Genomic DNA, 18903 nt, shown 5'->3' with positions numbered 1-18903 from the left:
ATGACTGAAATTTTAGGAGACAACATTGATGTTGGCCCTGTTTTGAGTTTTTTTTAAAGGCTTGTGGTTCTTATGCAAATATCTTATAATTTTATATAGATGTCTTTTTATCTTCGATTTTCCCTTTTTAACATTGACTTTTAGAATGTCTATTATAAACTCATTATTTATATCATCTCCATTTTCATTCATTCTCATCATAGCGCTGAATGACCTTATGGGTCCCAGTCCTTGGCTTTATGCCTAATTCACATATTCCATTCCAGTACTGCACTAAGAAACACTCACACGAACACACAGAGATGTTGGGAGGATGTGGAGGAGGACTTTTAAACCTTTTTGCAAGTTTATGAAAATTATGTCCGGCCATCGTAAGCGCAAAGAGCTGCTGCAGACTGCAGTGCACACAGGTCAGTGACAGAGTAAACAGTATTTTTATGGTGTTTGGAACTGTCATTTTTGTGTATGATGCATTTTGGGAAAAACGATAAATACTGTTTTTGTAAACTAACCGTATTGCGTGTTGCATACGAGACAAACGGATTTACTTTTCTGTGTACAATATATATGGTTAAAAATGATAAAACTTGTTTGTGTAAACTATTGTCTTGTGTAGTACAAGAAGAAAACAAAGCTTTAATTTTTTTGTGTGTACAGTACAATGTATTTTAATGTTTGGGTATATGGAAAACATTGTGTAGCCTACCGTACAATGTGTCGCATACGAGAGAACAGGGGGTTTACTTTTTTTTCTGTATGATGTATTTTGTGAATGATAACATTTTTTGAGTAAACTATCGTACTGTATCGCATACAAGAGAAAAAAGGGCTCTACTTTTTATTTTTGTTTACGATGCATTTTGGGAATATGTATGATCAAAATTGTCTATGTAAACTATCATACTGTATTGCATAAGAGAGGGGTTTACTTTTTTTGTGAACAATACGATGTATTTTACAGTGCTTTGGGAAAATGGAAAACGTTGTAAGGCCTACCGAGTTAAGCGTTGCGAGAGAAAAAGAAGGGTTTTACTTTCTTTTTTGTGTATGATTTATTTTGGGGAATATGATAAAATTGTTTGAGTAAACTATTGTGTTGCATAAAAGAGAAAAAAGGGTTTACTTTTTTGTGAACAATAGAATGCATTATACAGTGCTTAGGGAAAATGAAAAAAATTGTGAAGCCTACCGAACTACTGTAGCCTACATGTCGCGTATGAGAGAAAAAGAAGGGGGCTACTTTTTTTGTTTTTAATTGTATTTGTGGAAATTATTTCGTTACAGCTATAGGAAAATAAGGTAAATAATTGCTTTTTGCATAAAGTTTTCAGTTTAAAGTGCAACAGTTTTTATTTATAAACATATTTGATGTTTACGGTTCAGCAGCACTGACAATGTTAGGTGAGGAAGGGCATGAAGTTGCCCTTGCACACCAGTAGGCTACATTGTTTCACCTACCGTTATCCGTATTTTGTCATTATCCGATTAGGCCTTGGCTATTAATCCAGATAACTGAAGGATTACTTAAGAGTACTGAGAGCAATTTAGTTGTTAGAAATAGTTTTAATAATTCTAATATGTGAAGGAAGGCGAAACAATATCTATGGATCATACAGGTAAAGTCATTTCTTCATCCAAAGAATAACAGTTTACTACCGGAAGTTGGCCCAACTTAGGTTAGAGCCTCCCTTATCTTCTGATAAAATAGTTAATCTTCCTTTACCACCTATTCAAATCTAGCCTTTTAAAAATAATATAAGACACCCACTCTGCATATTTTAATTTTATACTATGTCTAACCAATTCAATACCTAAAAACTGATATATTTAAAGGGATATTTGCAAGATGAAGCTTTACTGGAGAATAACCCAGTCTCAGATAAGGATCATAATCTGGCATTTCAACGGTAGGATTTTAATGTTTTGGATAGGGGTAACATAACTGATAAGACTTTAGATAAGTTACTTGAGCTTCCTGCTGAAAGAAGTTGAATCCTTGATTACGTTAGTGAATAATAAAATCAGTGATCTGAAAGGACTTGGAATAGATCTAGAAGCAGATAACTAGGATGCAGTATTGTTACTCAGTAAAATTGTTTATCATCTATTGCCAAGTCACTATCAAAGGAAGCTGGGAAAAATATCCCAGTTTCAGTCAAATGGGTGATGAACATTATGGCATACTGGCCAGGTTAAGTTTAGGATACAAAGAATCCACAGGTGCCCAAAATAAAATAGAGTATGCTACCGCCACAGCTATGATAAAATTAAGAGTAAGAGTATATCAATGAAAAACTCCTTAGAAACCGCTAGTAAACAGTTTAAAATGCAAAACCAATTTTGTTTTTTCCTGTTTAAAGGATGGTCATATTTCATCTAAATGTCTGATTTATGGGACTCTTAATTTTAGGAAAGCTAAGGCTAATACCTTAAAATTATCCTCTAGGTGTTTGAATGATAAGCATATGTTATCAGAATGCCCGGGCAATAAGACTAAATCACTGTACAATGTTTCAACAGAGGAAAATCTTAACATAATGGAGCAAAGTGCCTTACAACTTTAGAGGCAGCTACTTTAAGAAATGCTAAATTGCCAAACTGGATTCAGTGATTTACTACCTTGGTATCTTTACTGGTAAGTCGTGATAAAAATTCTGATTGCTTCAATTTTCTGTTAGATACTGGTACTCGGTTCAGTATTATCAATAAAGTAAGAATAGAAAAGGAAAAGTTCGTTGTTTTGGAATTCCTATGTCAAAAGTTGTAACTTCATTTGGGATGTCTGGCTGCAAGAAAACAAGTAAAATATGCGCCGAAGTTTCGGCGCAATCAAGCTTTCTGTACAGCATATGATGCTGCATGAGCCGCGGACCATGAAATTTTCAGCCACGGCCCAGTGGTGGCATGTTCTATAGCGTTGCCAGACGCACGATCATGGCTAACTTTAACCTTGAATTAAATAAAAACTACTGATGCTAGAAGACTGCAGTTTGGTATGTTAGATGATTGGAGGGTGGATGACCAACATACCAATTTGTAGCCCTAGTAATTTTTAAGATCTGAGGGCGAACAGAAAAAGTGAGGGTGGACAGACAAAGCCATCTCAATAGTTTTCTTTTACAGAAAACTAAAACGGTGTGTAAAGATTAGCGCCAAAATAAGCTAATAAAACACCCTCCCTTCTGCTTTTGCTTGGCTGATAGGTAGGCCTCTGTCTATTTAGGGCAGCAACTTGCTGGGCTCTCTTTCTTTGGTACAGGAGCCACGACCTGGGGTCAATGCATCGGGCCCCCTACGCCCAAGCAGAAGTAATAAAAGGCCATGACGCCCTGCGATCGGTCTCACACACAGCTCGGACCTGAATGTAGGAGGTCACAAGTTAAGACATCTCCCCACCGCCTTCTTCGCCGCCATGGACCACTGCCCCTTGCTTTGTAATCCAATCACGTGGCCAGATCCTTTGGAAGTGGTGAAGTGCAATCCCAGAGCGAGCGTAACTTCAACTGCAGCCCTTTATCATCACAAGGGCGCCCCTCCATCACTCCACCGATCTACGACCCACGAGTATGTCTTTGGTGGGCGGCCTTTGTCTACACACACACGTGGACCCCTTGCTGACGCCTTTGGGAAGGGCTGGAGTGAAGCCTCGATGTCAACATCAGCGCTAGACAATCCTGTGGGACGGTAAAGTACCATGAAAGAGTTGCTTAGTCACGTTACTTTCGCCCTTGTGCATTCATTAGACTTCTGGGCCCGTGTCTTGCCTGTCCCCTGAATTTCTTGGTTCAATCCCGGCCCACGTGTTCACTGCCCCCTTACTCAAGTCACTAGTCAAGCCTCGAGGTTGTACTTGGCGCCCTCAGCACACCCTCGAGGAGAAAGCATTCCCCAATTCCAGCCTTAGATCAAGACCTGTGTCCCATATTGTTTCAGAAGGACGATTGTAGCAGAATTCTCCTTGGTCCGCATTCCTGGCATTCACAAGCTTTTCCTCCCCTCACCCCCCACCCTTTGGGAGGACTTTCAACTGCAGCAGCAACTTAACTTTGATTTAATTCATTTACCTTTGATCTTGTCTGTTATGTAAATATACCTATTTTTGTCCCCACGTGTTTCACACATCTTCCCTTTGAGAAAGAGCCCTAAGCTCCAGTATAACTCCTTTTGTTTTCTGTTTTATATGCTCCTGGTTATCTTACAAGGTCATTGTAGAGTAAAGTAATGAATTTCGAGACCTAAAATCTACCTGCACCAGGAAACATATAAAAGGTATAATTATACTGCTGACCTTAAGATACTTTGTGGTCGAAAAAATTATTGCCTGTATTTTGCTATGGCAAATTTTAAAATGTTCATTTATTTCCTTTTTTTTGTATTTCATAGTGAATAACCTGAAGACTGAAGTATTTAAAGTGTTTCAAAATTTTCCTAGTGAAGAGAAACAAACAATCAAAGTAGTTGGGATCTTAAGCAATATTTCGAGCAGGCAGTTAAGAGCATACTAACATGTTTGGTCAATCCTGGACTAAGGATTTCAAATTAGCTAAAGGATGTATTCCTTTTGTTTTTGCTGTGAATTTTGTACTTTCCAATCAGGAGCCTAGTTTTTGGAGAGTGCCATATAAATCTGAACCACGGATCAAAAGGTCTGACGTCAAAAATTCTTATGTGAGCGACGATAATGCTTTAGTTAATACTAAGGAGAACAGGTTTTGTGAGAAATTTGTAAAACCTCCTGCACTTCGAGGAGAAGGTAACTATAAGTAATTGTATTATAGATAGTAAAATAGAATTCATGAATAAAATTGTAAAGCTTCAACACTCTACTCCTAAAAGTCTGGGAAAACAAGAATGCCTTATCAAATTTTTTTATGTATCCAAGAGGATTCCAGTTTGATCATGTTCAGGAAATATTTCCATGCCAATGTTGAGTATGGGTTACACTCTTTTTATATACTGGAGCCTATTGGAATACAGGAGGAAGACAGCCTTTCTTTTGAAGAAGAGGAAATAGGAAAAAAAAAAGAAAAATCCATCTTTTATAGGATCGGACATTATCGTGTCAAATTACCCTGCAAGAAGGTTATCATTATGCAAGTGCCATCCAGCCTAAAAAAAAAAATGTTAGCTGTGTCAGAAAGTGTAAAGCCATTAAGAAAAAGGCTTGGCTGCAGATGAAGAGGAGGTATTCGACCAACAAGTAACTCTTGGTAAAATATAAAGTCAGTGGTGCAAAGAGCTCCTGGCCAAATTTGGCTACCTTATTAGCCAGCGATTAAAATTAAAGACCTGTATTAAATTGCTCACTTAAACTCGGAAAGGTTCCTTCATTAAATGAAGCTGCCTTTCCTGGTACTGACCAAATGAATTCCTTCTCTCTTTGTTGTTATATTTTAGAACTACCTATTACAAGGTTCCAGCAGACATTTTGAAAGCCTTTCTGCAAATAAGGTCTTCTGAGAAAGATGAAAACAAAATTTGCTTATTTAGAAAAGTTAATGGTAAATATGTGGCATATAGATATAATAATATAATCATTTTTGGATCTGTGAAAGTTTTCCATTTATTGTACAATTTTATGGTGCAGTGCTATTTACATGTCAGTTTTCGAGTTAAAGTAGTTTCTTGAATTAAAAACAATTTCCATGTTGACAGTTTGATCTTATCTTCTAATATTCACATTTTTTTTCGATGGTTGGGGAGATCAAGGAAGTAATGCAGTCAGGTGGTCTGCCTCCAAGGGAATGGGGTTCTATTAATGCTGAAGCTTTAGCCTTCCTAGAGCAACCTCTCAACAGGTAAACAACAAACATAGAGAAATTTCTAATTTGTTAGAAATAATTATCATTCAGTTTGTAGAGGTATCTAGCTAACATTCCGTTGCTTCAGAATCGAGATGATATGCTTCCTAAACATTGCTCTTCCAAGATAATTATTGAAAAGTTCGATAGTTGGATGCATAAACCACTGGGTTGATGTTGCCCTCCGAGGAATGGCCAAAGTCAGCTATCAAGACTGAACTGGTCACTCCTATTTAAGGTCCTGCAGAGGCTGATCCTCTTGTAAATATTAATTATTTAAGTTTACCAGGCTAATGGGGATGATGGTTGCTGTACTGACTGCTCTATTTAGATTTACGAAAAGTCATGCTGACCCTCTAGAGGCACCCACTAATCATTTTAAGAAAATAATTCAAGAAGAAGCCTTTCCTATTCAACTCAATTATCTTAAAAATCCTAATTCTGCACCTGAAATGCCTCATTTAACAGGCCAATTGAATTTCTTTTTAGATAAGAAGGGAATAATTTGTCCCAAAGGTAAAATTAGCAAGAATGTCAATTTAAAATATCATGTGGTAAACCCTATGCTGGTGCCTAAATATCGTCACTTGACTAAACATAGTTATTTTCCACACTGTAAGAATGCATACAGGCCATCCAGTCCACTCTCAACTTTTTGAGAATGAATGGCAACTGGATTTTAAAAGCTCATCATGCAGTATCATCTCTTTTACAAGACTATTAATTGCAAGAATATAATGCGGCGTATCCTTCTCTTGATTCTCTCCCTGTTGCCAGAGTAAATCTGAGTGTGTATTTGCACATATGGCATATATTAAACAGGCCAGATATGGCTTAAGGATAGAAATGGGGAAAAGGTGAAGATGTATGTACTTGCATTCTCTTGTTTTAATACAAGTGCTATTCATCTGGGAGCAGTCAAAGCCATGTCTACTGCTGAGTTCATTTTAGCATTTGTTATGTTCGTTAACTGTTATGGAGTTCCTTCTGTTGTCTTTTCTGACAATGCTAGGTTTTTGTAACAGCAGAAGCCATAACTGAGCAATTAATCACTCCTCCCAAATTTCAGGAAAGGTTTCTTATAGCGTGTACTGCATATTGTACAATTCCTATTTATGCGGTTTGATATGTGGCTACCTGGTAAACTTAATTAAAATAGTTATGAACTGTCTACTTAAAACCTTAGGTAGAAATAGCCCTTCCTTATCTGAATTTGTTACATTTTATAAGATAATCAGAATATTATGAATAATAATAGACCTTTAATCTATAGGTCTAGTAAAAATGAAACAGATGTTATCAGTCCTAATCATAATTTGGTCAATAGACCCAATACTTCTCTTTTGTTCTGTGATTCTGAACAGGTACTCGAATGGGAACATTCTGAAGAGGATAATTATTCCAATGTTTTATGGTAAACTGTAGAATTTAAAGATACATTGCTAGATGAATTTAAAGATACGCAGATCAGATAATATTTGTTGGATCTTAAAGAGAAAGACAGAGCATCTTACTGTAAAAAAAAAGGGCGTGGGAGAAAGGTAAGACAGCCTTGCTGAAACTTCCAATAAAGTCTTATTGGCCTTTATTCAAAGTTATAGAGACCTTTCCTAATGAGGATGGAGTCACGTGCAGTTTTCAGTGTCAAACCTGATGGTAGTGAAGCTGCAGTTAATGTTAATCATCTCATTCAATTAGAATTGGGTTCTGAACTGAATAATCCTAATTTGTATGATGACTGTTGCTCAGTTTAGCAGCAAAGAAGGGTTAGACGAGTTCACTAAGCCACTGGGCACAGAACAAGAACCAGAACTTGCATCTCCTAGACCTTCCCGTAAAACCGCCGAGACTTCTATAAATTTGATAAGATCCATGGCCAGTAAAGGACTTACATAAACAGGATCCACAGATATGGTCTTATGTTTTGAGAACTTTTCATTTTTTTAGGCACTAACCTTTTATTTTGTTAATGGTTTCTCTCCTTTCTAAAAAAGAACAGATCTTTCCTTTAATTGTAATTTCTTTGAATCTCTTTCCTCATAAGAAAGGCAGCTGTCTTTAGGTCCTTTGCAGTAATATTTGCAAAGTGGCTATTTGAATACCTGACTAGTTCATTTAGTGTGTAAACACGATCACAAAAACAGTTTGATTTAATTTTATAATAATTTAATCTTCCCTGAGTTGTATTATTATGCTTGTAGAATGAGTGATTTCCTCCTAGGGAAATAGTATTTGTGTTTTCCTTTCAACTGCTTCTTAACTACTTAAGAGACTAGTTACATAGTTGACATAGGAAACTTAACAAAAATTACCAGTGCATTTGCCTAACATGCCCACAGTGAAAACGTCCAGTGTAAAGACAGGAACAATTGTTTACGAATCGGACTAATGATCTCCATTCTCATCTATATGACAAAGTAAGATGTCAGTATGAACTGAATTGAAATTTTAAATTTGATAGTGCACTGAATGGTAGGGTCTCTGCGTGCCTGTGCCACCTGCCAGATACCGCTTGCTGAACACTGTCATATGCCTTTTGTTGTAAAGTACTGTGAGGTCCAGAGCTGTTGTTGGGACCCTCAGGCCATTCTTGTTCCAAAACAAAAATCTACATGACTCACCGAGACTCTTAGGAAACACAGATCCAGCACTCTTGATTCAAGCGATCTTTTATGCATTTTTCAGAAGATATTTTATGTCCTTGTCAGAACTGTAATTACTAATGTATGTAAGGCATTGCAAGCTCTCTAACCATATGTAGTTGAAACCTCTTCCTAATTTGTATACAGAATTGTTAACCATTCTTCAGGTGTGAGAAAACAGATCTGACTGTATATAGATGTCCCTGCATTTTATTCTAATATCAAATTTTACTTTTCTACTTGAAAGAGTTTTTGACCTGTCAGAGATTTTGTATCAATAAATTAGAATACACCTTGATTCTGCTTCTTACTCACCTCCTCATTATACTGGTGACCCCAAAGATGACTGGCGCAGCCACTGCCAGCACTAGCCCACCCAGCAACAACACTGCAGCAGCAACATCTGCCTACCACCCTTCACAACCCACAATCCAGAGACCTGGTTCTTCTGAGCAGATACCATCTTCAGGTCTAAGATCTGTTCATCCTGCAGAGCCGACTTTGTCCTCGAGTTCCTGCCAGAAAACTTGCAGGCCAAACTAAGGTCATCCTTCAGAATGCCACCTGCCCTTAGAGCTAAGAAATTCCTAGACAATGCAGGGGCAGCAATAGGAGACCAGTGGTCGTTGCATGTCTACAAGCAACTATGGCGGCTAATTATGACCCTGCCACAGACGGCCACCCAGAAACTACGTTGGAACTTGTGAGAGAGGTCCTAATTACCCCGCCAAACAGTTGTGGCCATCCCCAACATATCAACCATGGACCTCAACGAGTTCCTGAAGACAGTCAACACTGTCTGCCTGGCTCACAAGTCAATGGAGCCTACACAACTGACAGTAGAGACACAGCAATCCAGAGGGCCAGCTGCCCCCATACACCACTCCCACAGCTCCAGATGGAGAAAGAGAGCAAAATTCAATCCCAAAACAGAAGAAAATAAACAAAAATATAAACCCAAAACAGAAGAATGTCCCAAGGGCATTTGTTTCTACCACTGTAGGTTTGAGAGAGAAGCCTGAAAATGTGAAAATGATTACCACATCTCAAAAAACATGCAAAAGGGTCACAGCAGCAACCCAACAAAATAAACGTCAGCAGTGGTCAGACTGGTTGCCTTATAAGAGACACCGCACCTGCTTTCCACTGTCTTTCTTCCAGGTACAGGTAAAAAGACTCAACTTGTTTTTTTCATTGTAGATGAAACATCAAATACGGAGTTCCTGGTCAATACTAGTACATTCAAATCATTTGTGCCAGCCAATCCACACAAACGCCTCAATCCAACCTCCAGCACCCTACAGGCATCCACTGCCAGTGGACCCTCACTTAAAATATACGGAAAAAGGACCATGAAAGTGTTGATCGGCGGGAAAAAGTGCAACTGGACGTTCGCCACAGTAGACGCAACAATCGCACTTTTAGGAGCAGACTTCCTAAAAGCCCATGACATGCTGGTAGACATAATGAAACAGCAGCTGATCACACAACCTATCCCTGTAGCCCCACTCACACTGACTCCAGCACCAGAGATAAGTTGCCTTCTACAGGAATTCCCGGAGGTACAGTATTTAAGGACGACCTGCCACACAACCTAACCAAACCCGCAAAGCACCTCTTCCAGCACCACATAGTCACCAAAGGTCCCCCAGCACATGCCAGTTTTAGATGTTTGGCCCCAGAAAAACTCGCCCATTCCAAACAAGCCTTCCCAAGCATGGAATGGGCAGGAATGTGCCAAAAGAGCCTCCAGCCCCTGGGCATCTCCCCTATACATGGTACCAAAACCTGATGGTACATGACCTTGCTGTGACTACCGGAGACTCAACATCAAGACAGTACCTGACAGGTACCCACTGCTGAACATCACCAACATAACCAACCAGATGGGGGGTGCCAAATATTCATGACGATTGACCTGTTGAAGGGATACTTCCAAGTCCCAGTCGCAAAGGAGGACACAGAAAAAAATGGTCATTATCACCCCCTTCAGCACGTACACCTTCATCTGCAGCTGCTTCGGCCTTTGGAACTCAGGTGCGACCTTCCAATGTCTGATGGACGAAATCCTTGCCAACCTACCCTTCTGCATCATTTATATCAACGATTTACTGATATTCAGCCCCAACATCAAATGACACATGAGAGACGTCAGGAGGGTCCTGCAAATACTTAAAGAAAATGGACTAATAGTCTGAAAAGACAAATATGAATGGGTAAAACCAATAGTGGAATTCCTATCCACCAAATAAGCCCCGACAGTATCAAGCCCCTCCCAAAAAAGGTCCAAGCGATTACCAACTTCCCAAAACCAACAACAATGAAAGCAGTCCACAAATACACAGGAATGATTAACTATTACCACCGTTTCATACCTAACCTTGCTGAAATAATGGCCCCAATACATGAGTGTTTAAAAGGACAACCTAAAAAATTATATTGGTATGAAAAACAATATAAAGCCTTCACACTAGCTAAAAACGCAATCACCTCTGCTGCCACACTAATCTTTCTTGTACCTGGCAGTTCCCTCACCCTAAAAATGGATTCCTATAGCACTGCAATGGGCTCAGTACTAAAACAAGACACAGACAATGGTCGTCACCTGTTGACATTATTTGGCAAGACGTTATCGCCAGCAGAATAAAAGTGCGCCACGTTCAACCAAGAGTTACTGGCAGTCCACAGAGCCATTCGCCATTCCAACATATGCTAGAAGGACGATCAATTCATGGTGCAGATGGACCACCAACTGTTGGTACACGCCTTCACCAAAAGGGGAGACAGGTGGTCAGCAAGACAGCAACGTCACCTATCGCCGACAGCAGAACATTCTTGCACCATCAGATACTTAACCCTTAATGGACGTGCCAGATCATATGAGGATCTTTAATAGTTCCTGAGTGATGGACGGGCTAACTCATATGAGTATTAATATTATGCGCCATATGATTTGGTTGAATTTATTGGGAAAGATTTTCATATCACTTCAATGCTCCATAAATGATTTATGGTAACACAGAGGGGGATCAAGTGTGCCTGTAAAGTCCCCGATAAGCGGGTTTTCTGTGGTGGCGACCTGTTTTCTTTGCCTCTCCTAGGATCGCCGCTCCTAGGATAACGGGTCATGCAGATCCAGTCATACCCAATCATTTAATTTGATTTATGTAAATATTTACCTGTCACCAACTTGTATGTTATGAGTTTCTCTTTCTCAGGTATCAGAACGTATTCAATTTAGTTATCCATTTGTGTAACTCAAAGTGTATTTGTTCATTGTATTTATTGTCAAATGTTATTGACCTCAGGTCACCCTAGTTCTCATTGTATTTCTCGGCGTGACGTCAGTCCGCCGCTATATAAACCGCCTGTGTCCTCAATAAATCAGCAGTAACCTTATCCTGCTCGTTTCTTTCGCACTTCTTAAATGCCTTGAGACTTGATGGGGGAATGTATTGGCCCTCTCTAACCTATGACATCTTTTTATTTATTTGCTCATAAATATACCCAGAGATTGCCGTTGGTTTTAGTCCTTATCTTTTATGATAGTATGTCAGCTATAATTGTAATTTTACAAAGAAGAGTGCAAAGAAATAGAAAAAACATTTATACCTCATGAAAAGGTACTGCATCTCCCTATCTTAGTTATATCATTTTATATTGCGAGGCTTTATTAACATATCTGTTTTATAAATCTGGAACCATATTATTTTCTCTGTTTGGCTAGAATACATACAGTAAAAATATGGAAAAGAATAATTCTGGATATTATCCTGAATATCAGTTATTGGTACTCGCATCTCGCTCGTGTGGTGCACGACATCGGCTTGAGTTGCCAGTTAGTGCTGTATTTACAGTATATCAAGTGCTTGTTCCGAAGATTCTGAAATAGTTATCAGAACTTTTTTCCGTGATGGTACACATGCACAGTACTGCTTAAATATCCAGTCTAGGTCACAAAACCTCAGTACTCACAACTACAATATCTTTTAACTATAAGCATTTCTTTTAACAACAAAATAGCTTATCACCTTACCAATTAGATATCAATTATCATACAAAGCTTTTTCTTAAATCTTACTTTCTTCTTGGTAAATATTTTGACCGTTATGCTGGATTTCATTTGCTCATACTATATTCACTAACATGAAAAATGAGCCAAGTAAAAGAAATGGCAAGTGTCTAACCTGGATTCTGTGGGTTCACATTACATTCAAGAGGTTGGCACCGACCATCTATGCAGCCATATCCTACTCCGTCACACATATCATCAGAGGTGCATTCTTGATCAATACTTACACATTTTCCTGGAATATCATTCTTCTCCGGCAAACACGCAACCAACTCTGATGATAACATAAACATGTAATAATCAGATGAAAATATAATTATTAGGGATATTGACACTGTCCTGCATTACATTACTGTATAAAGCTACAGCACTGCATATTACACGTACCATCATCATCATTAACATTTTATTTCATAACTTCATGCAGTTAGATGTTAAACGAGTTCTTTATGCATAATATACAGTTATAGGGAAAAGATCCGCTGATAGTAGTTCCGTATAAAATGCGTGTTTTGAAAGGAGATGAGAGCAAAAACATATTCAGGAACTTTGGCAGAAATATTTACCCATGGGTCAATCTTAACATACTCACCTTCTGACAAGTATTTCATATACATAACAATCGTAGGCCATACATCCAAACGTATGTGCCAATGATACGGGAGTCCATCTCCTCGCTTGGAAGCCATTCCACTGACTCCTTCGATAGGTTCGTTTGTGACCTCAAGGATGAATAATTTTACTCCAATTTTCTTCAGAAGTTTGGCTTCGACTGCATCAGCACCTTCCATACCAAGTGATCCAAAGATAGGCAAGACTGCAAAGTATAAACGAGAGTTCAAAAGACGAGTCAAATTTAACCTGGGAGTTTATACACACATGGCAATCCTCAAGCCAATACAAATGGGGAATTTTTGGATTATCACTCATTACCCACTCAGCTGGTTCATGAGTCTCATTGTGTCTCGATGTCAACCTCTATTTTCCTAATTATCATTATTATCAAGATAAAGTAGTTTATTGTCACTGGTGAGGCCCGCTGATAGACTCTCATGGGGCTTGCTCAAATGATTTGGCTTTAACTGAGAATTGAAAATGGAACAAGGCAAAGTGACGAAAGAACAGAGGGAATGACTGAAAAGCAGAAGGCAAAGGCAATGCGGCTGCGCACTCAAGGGAGGACATAAAGTCTTTGCCACCGTTTACACTGTCTTCTACAAGGCACATTCTTGTGAGGCCCCACTTTGTGATCTGCCTTGAAAAACCAATAAACCTTGTGAGAAACTTTACAAGGTATGGTGCGAATAGTAGTTGGCAACAACGAGGCAGATGAGCCACAGGAGTGAGTAGCGGCCATGAATTATTAAAAAAAAAAAAAAAAAAGTTTGTGATGGTACAGGTATTGCATGGATTGTCCTTTCTGAAAAAAAAAAAACCTTCTAGAAACGTCCCGACTGTTGCCTGCTGAATGTATAAATAAAAAGGCTAATTCTAAAAACACATGCTTTCTTTAAGTAATGTATGAAACAGCACTTTAAACAAAACAAAACAAAACAAAACAAAACAAAAAAACTCGTATGTACAGTATATTGTATTAGGATATTCACCCACAAATCTATTGATACTTCAAGAATTACAAAGGCTATTCTACTGATGTTTCTATGGCCAATAAGAGTAGTTTTCATACAGTTCATATGGTGAAAAGTAATTCTATATGATATTTTTAGACTTATGTTCTGAAACATAAGAAGTAATGTATGCAAGCCATTATTCGTGCAAAAGTTGTTTTGCAAACCTCCAAAAATATCACAAATAAACATAAAAATGCTTGGTGGGACAGTTAACTACAGTAAAAAGGTCAAAACTTTCGCAGAAAAAAAGTAATGTTCCTACTTTCGTACATTCACTCAAAGAAATCGAGACGAAAAATCATCATTAATGTTAAAAAGTTAACACAGACCACGAGTTATAACGTGACAAGCAAGATATATTTAAACTATTGCAACTCACACACAATTTTGCAGGGATTCTTGTTCTTCTTCAGTCTTTTGAAAGTGTCACGCAACACTGGCTGAATTCGTGTAGACCACTGAGGATGAGTAAGATTTTGGAAGGCTTTCCTCAGTTCACATCTGTTGGTGCCCTTTCCGAATGGGAGCTTGGTTTCGACAGAGTCTGAGTATGTCATCAAACTTACTCGTACGCTGCTGGAAACTCTGGAATATTGGATGTCGTAAATATAATTTGTAATGGGATAAACAACTGGTGGGCATATCATGATTTCCAAATATATAACTGAAGCACATGTCATGCTTTTACTGTGAGTGTCTAGGGTACATTTCATACAGCTTCAAAATTAAATGATCAGGATTCCACAATCCAAGCATAAACCTGAAAATGTCAATGGGGTGTGGAAAAAAAAGACGTCCTACTGACTAAAATTTCTATCATACTCTACACTTGAAAATTATCAGGAGACCTACGAAACATATACTATGTATATACATTCCATTTTCATTAAAAATAATTTAGAATAAATTCAAATTAAAAGAAAACCAGAAACCGGGGAAACTCTCGATAAGATAAAGTTCCGGCTTCACAAATAATTTGCATTCCTCATACACGGATTACACTTACATGCTGTCTGCAATCGTGTGAACCAAGTTTGCTTGAGCAGCAAACGTCTCCTCTGGAGCATCGCCAGTGGCATGTACCAAGAAGAGAACATCGCATTCACAGTTCCCTTCAGCAAGGACATCACTGAAGGAGGTAGCAAAGTCACCTGTAGTAAGAATTGAGTCAATGCTGATACCCACGATTATTATTATTATTATTATTATTATTATTATTATTATTATTATTATTATTATTATTATTATTATTATTATTATTATTTAATGAGCCAAAAAAGACACCCGCAATAACTTTACTAACCACTTTGATCTTTCGAAAGCCAGCTCTGCTCCTATTACTAATTATTGTGAATTTTATTTTCATTTAAATTATCATCATTATTCCAGTATTGTAAATATTATATTGTATATATTCATTAGCAACATGCCTAAAAGCTCTTAAAATACAAAGCATGTTGCTGCATAATAAAATGCCCAGCAGCAGAAAATGGGAGAGAGAACCGGAAAGAAATGAACAACAATATATGACTGATGATAAATTAGCAAATTAAGTCTATATATCAAAGGCAGACCAGACATAAATGACTTACTCAGGATTGCATCTGTATGGGGTGCTTCTACCTCTTCAGGCATTAAAGAATCTGGACTTTCTGAAAGACAAAAATATTTACAACAGTTACTGTTTAGGTAAATATGAATTTTTGGAAACTTTCTGTTGCATTTTCCCCGTTAATCCTTACATGCCAGGTAGCCTGGATGCTAAATGAATGGCTCCAGTGACCATATTGCTCATGGCGTGGATGCAATTTGGTTGCGGCAGGAGGATCAATTGGCTATTGTTATCCATCTTCCAAATGAATGACCATAAGACAGCTAATGGGGCCATTGAGCTTTTACATGGATAATTTTTTAACTTCTTCCTGACTACCTGATGAGTCTAAAAGTGCGTATTTTCTTTTGAAAAAAAAAAAAAAAAAAAAAAAAAAAAAAAAAAAAAAAAAAACTGCTTACCACAAGGGAGTGGAGCTGTACCCTAGCAAGAGAGCCTTACAGATTGTGTACTTTGCCTCAGGGTAACCTGGAAGTACCTGCAATATCAGTTAACTCTTTTCTTTAGCCGGAGCTTTGCAACCAGATACAGTTGATCCTTATTTCCAACCTTGGGTTATATACCACTTTTATTAAACCATGTTCTGGGTCCAGGTGGAAAAGTATGCAGGTAATGCCTAAAAGTGACTAAACAGTTTTTATTCAAGTATTCAAATCTCCCAAATGATATAACTGCTCAATTTTCTTCTGCCATATTTCATCTCGTGGATAGGCTGAGGAAATCACTGTAGAGGACATTATTAGATTTTTTATATATGAAGGTTTTAGTATTTTTTCACTAATTTTCAAGACATAGTTTAGGGTTTAATTCCATATTCCATACGATTTTTCTAAGTGTCATTACTGACATTAATTTGAAAAACTGAAATACTAACAAATTTTCACAAAAGATGAAACTGGAAAGCTGTAAATAACATTGGATCTTTAATAGTAAATTGAAGAGCTATATTTTTCAACTTTCCTGACATAAAAAATACTGCAAAAATAAATACATATGCTTTGGAGGCTTTAAAAACATCAAGCTACGCTTACCTTGTGGGCTACGATGCATGGGAGGGCTACAGCTCAAAAATATTAAAAATGAGGAAAAGATATTGGCATGTACTGCATTTTAAAGCAAATATTGTCTACATTTAAGGGCCGATCTCTTTATGTAAAGTCCTCATAACTATATGCCATTCGCTGTACAATTTATTTTTTTACCTTTTTGTTAATGTGCAGTATTACTTACACAAAGAGGAAGACAATGTTTACAATTCATAGTCACAAATCATGTGAAAACACCCCTGCTCCTTTCATGGAAATCTGTATTGAAATGTGGAAAAGGAAATAAGAATTACAGTAAGTGCCCAAAAAAGAACTGACTGGTTACCCTGCACTGCAAATCTCAAATATTCAACAGTTTTGGCACTTTTATAACTATATTTTTTCATGTCATAATACTCGTAACTTTTATATCATATTCTGAAGGAATAGTTTTCATATCTCCAAAAGCATAATTTATAAATTATCTTCTGGATACTATTACCAGCTTACTGTCATTCTTTGCAAAAAGCCAATGCTGATGGCGAAACTGAAGTTGTGTATGTTTATGAAACACCACCTGACCAAATGAGTAATTAAAATTCTATTATATGACGAAAAACACTGACACTGATTTTAGTTAAGAGATCGAATTATTATAAATGTATTACATGCCAAATTAGCTAGAAACATTCGTTGTGATGTAGTAATGGGTGTGGCTCTATAAAATGAACAGTTTGAGCTGTCCATTTTCATTATCTTCCATTTTCATTATCTTCCAAGGCAAAAACCTGAAAAATGAGCTTCCGAGCTTACCTACAATAACATTGATATAAGAAGAGTGCACTCCAGCTTCATTAGACGCCTCGCACACATAGGTACCGGCGTGATGCTTCATCACTGGATGTAAAGCCAACAGGAGTTGGCGATAGCCTCTGTAGGCATATCCAAGAGCACCAGTTACCCACTTCTGATTCTGTATTGGGAAAATGAAACTGAATGAGTGGAAAAGACGCGACGTGATATAATTTACTCACCTACTGTATGCCACTTCCAACTGTACAGGGGTTATCGAGTTGGTTGAGCATGGGGATGACACTCCTACCTTACAAAAAATCTAAGCATTACTGAAACTGGCAACAATATGGTGGACTGGTGCAATGGGGAGTTAGTCATAGTATTACATAAATGATGCGAATGCTTATTTTTTGCAAGAAAGATTCAATTTACTTATGGTCTTCCTAAAAAGTAAAGTAAAACCATGTAACTTGCACATTTTTGTCAGCTATAACACAACTTCTCTGTTTTACTACTAACTGTATGATCCCTTAAAAACTATAGTTCTGTAGTGGAACAGACAAAATAAAAAGCAATTGTGTCCAATTGAGTCTTTGTGATTTAAATTAATCATGCTATCATTTAAAACAAATAAAAACACCAATCCATGGAGCTCTGTTAAAAGAAAAAAAAAAAAACAAAGGCTGCTTCTGAGCTAGAAAACACCTAGAGTGTATGTTTTATCCAACGCCAATGAAATGCATCTGCAATCATTTCAAAATCTAAGTCAACCTTCCTCGACCTTCAGCCCACCCCTCTATACAAATGTAGTGAAAGCCGTCAGCAGTAACATTTTAAGATTATCTAGAAGACAATTGGGCATACATAACCTCCCTCCAACTTTTCTGGAAGTGGTAATCAATTACGTTCAAATTTCTTCATGATCATGTCAGGAAGAATAAGAATCAAGCCATTTTACCTTGAGCCACCTATAGGAAATAGGATCGTCTCCTACATCAAGTAAACATTCCAGAACAGCTCCCTTCTGACTCTCCTTTAGATGAACTTCTGTTTGTGAAGCTCTCAGTTTGAGGTGGCACTGCAGAGAAATTTTTATATAATATTTTATATATATATATATATATATATATATATATATATATATAATATATATATATATATATATATATAATATATATATATATATATATATATATATATATATATATATATATATATATATATATATATATATATATATATATATATATATATATATATATATATATATATATATATATATATATTATATACTTTATATTAGTTGCATTTTATGTGCATTTTAT

General features: G+C 37.2%; 1 protein-coding gene across 13 annotated transcripts in view; it reads right to left on the bottom strand.

Annotated features, from left to right (window-relative positions):
- The window catches only part of LOC136825538 (uncharacterized), an 841925-nt gene that overhangs the window by 69796 nt on the left and 753226 nt on the right, over positions 1 to 18903 (bottom strand). For all 13 annotated transcript variants that reach the window (XM_067082124.1, XM_067082125.1, XM_067082129.1 and 10 more), the window contains 7 exons: positions 18537 to 18656; positions 17597 to 17756; positions 15739 to 15798; positions 15153 to 15297; positions 14526 to 14731; positions 13108 to 13332; positions 12631 to 12789 (listed from right to left, as the gene is read on the bottom strand). In XM_067082124.1, the coding sequence (XP_066938225.1) occupies positions 12631 to 12789; positions 13108 to 13332; positions 14526 to 14731; positions 15153 to 15297; positions 15739 to 15798; positions 17597 to 17678 (877 nt within the window). In that variant the 5' untranslated portion in view covers positions 17679 to 17756; positions 18537 to 18656. The remainder of the gene's footprint in view (positions 1 to 12630; positions 12790 to 13107; positions 13333 to 14525; positions 14732 to 15152; positions 15298 to 15738; positions 15799 to 17596; positions 17757 to 18536; positions 18657 to 18903) is intronic.

This window comes from Macrobrachium rosenbergii, chromosome 37 (assembly GCF_040412425.1).
Source record: "Macrobrachium rosenbergii isolate ZJJX-2024 chromosome 37, ASM4041242v1, whole genome shotgun sequence".
In the NCBI taxonomy this organism is placed as follows: domain Eukaryota; kingdom Metazoa; phylum Arthropoda; class Malacostraca; order Decapoda; family Palaemonidae; genus Macrobrachium; species Macrobrachium rosenbergii.
The sequence above is the reverse complement of the archived record's forward strand: the minus strand, read 5'-3'. Positions and strand labels throughout refer to the sequence as shown.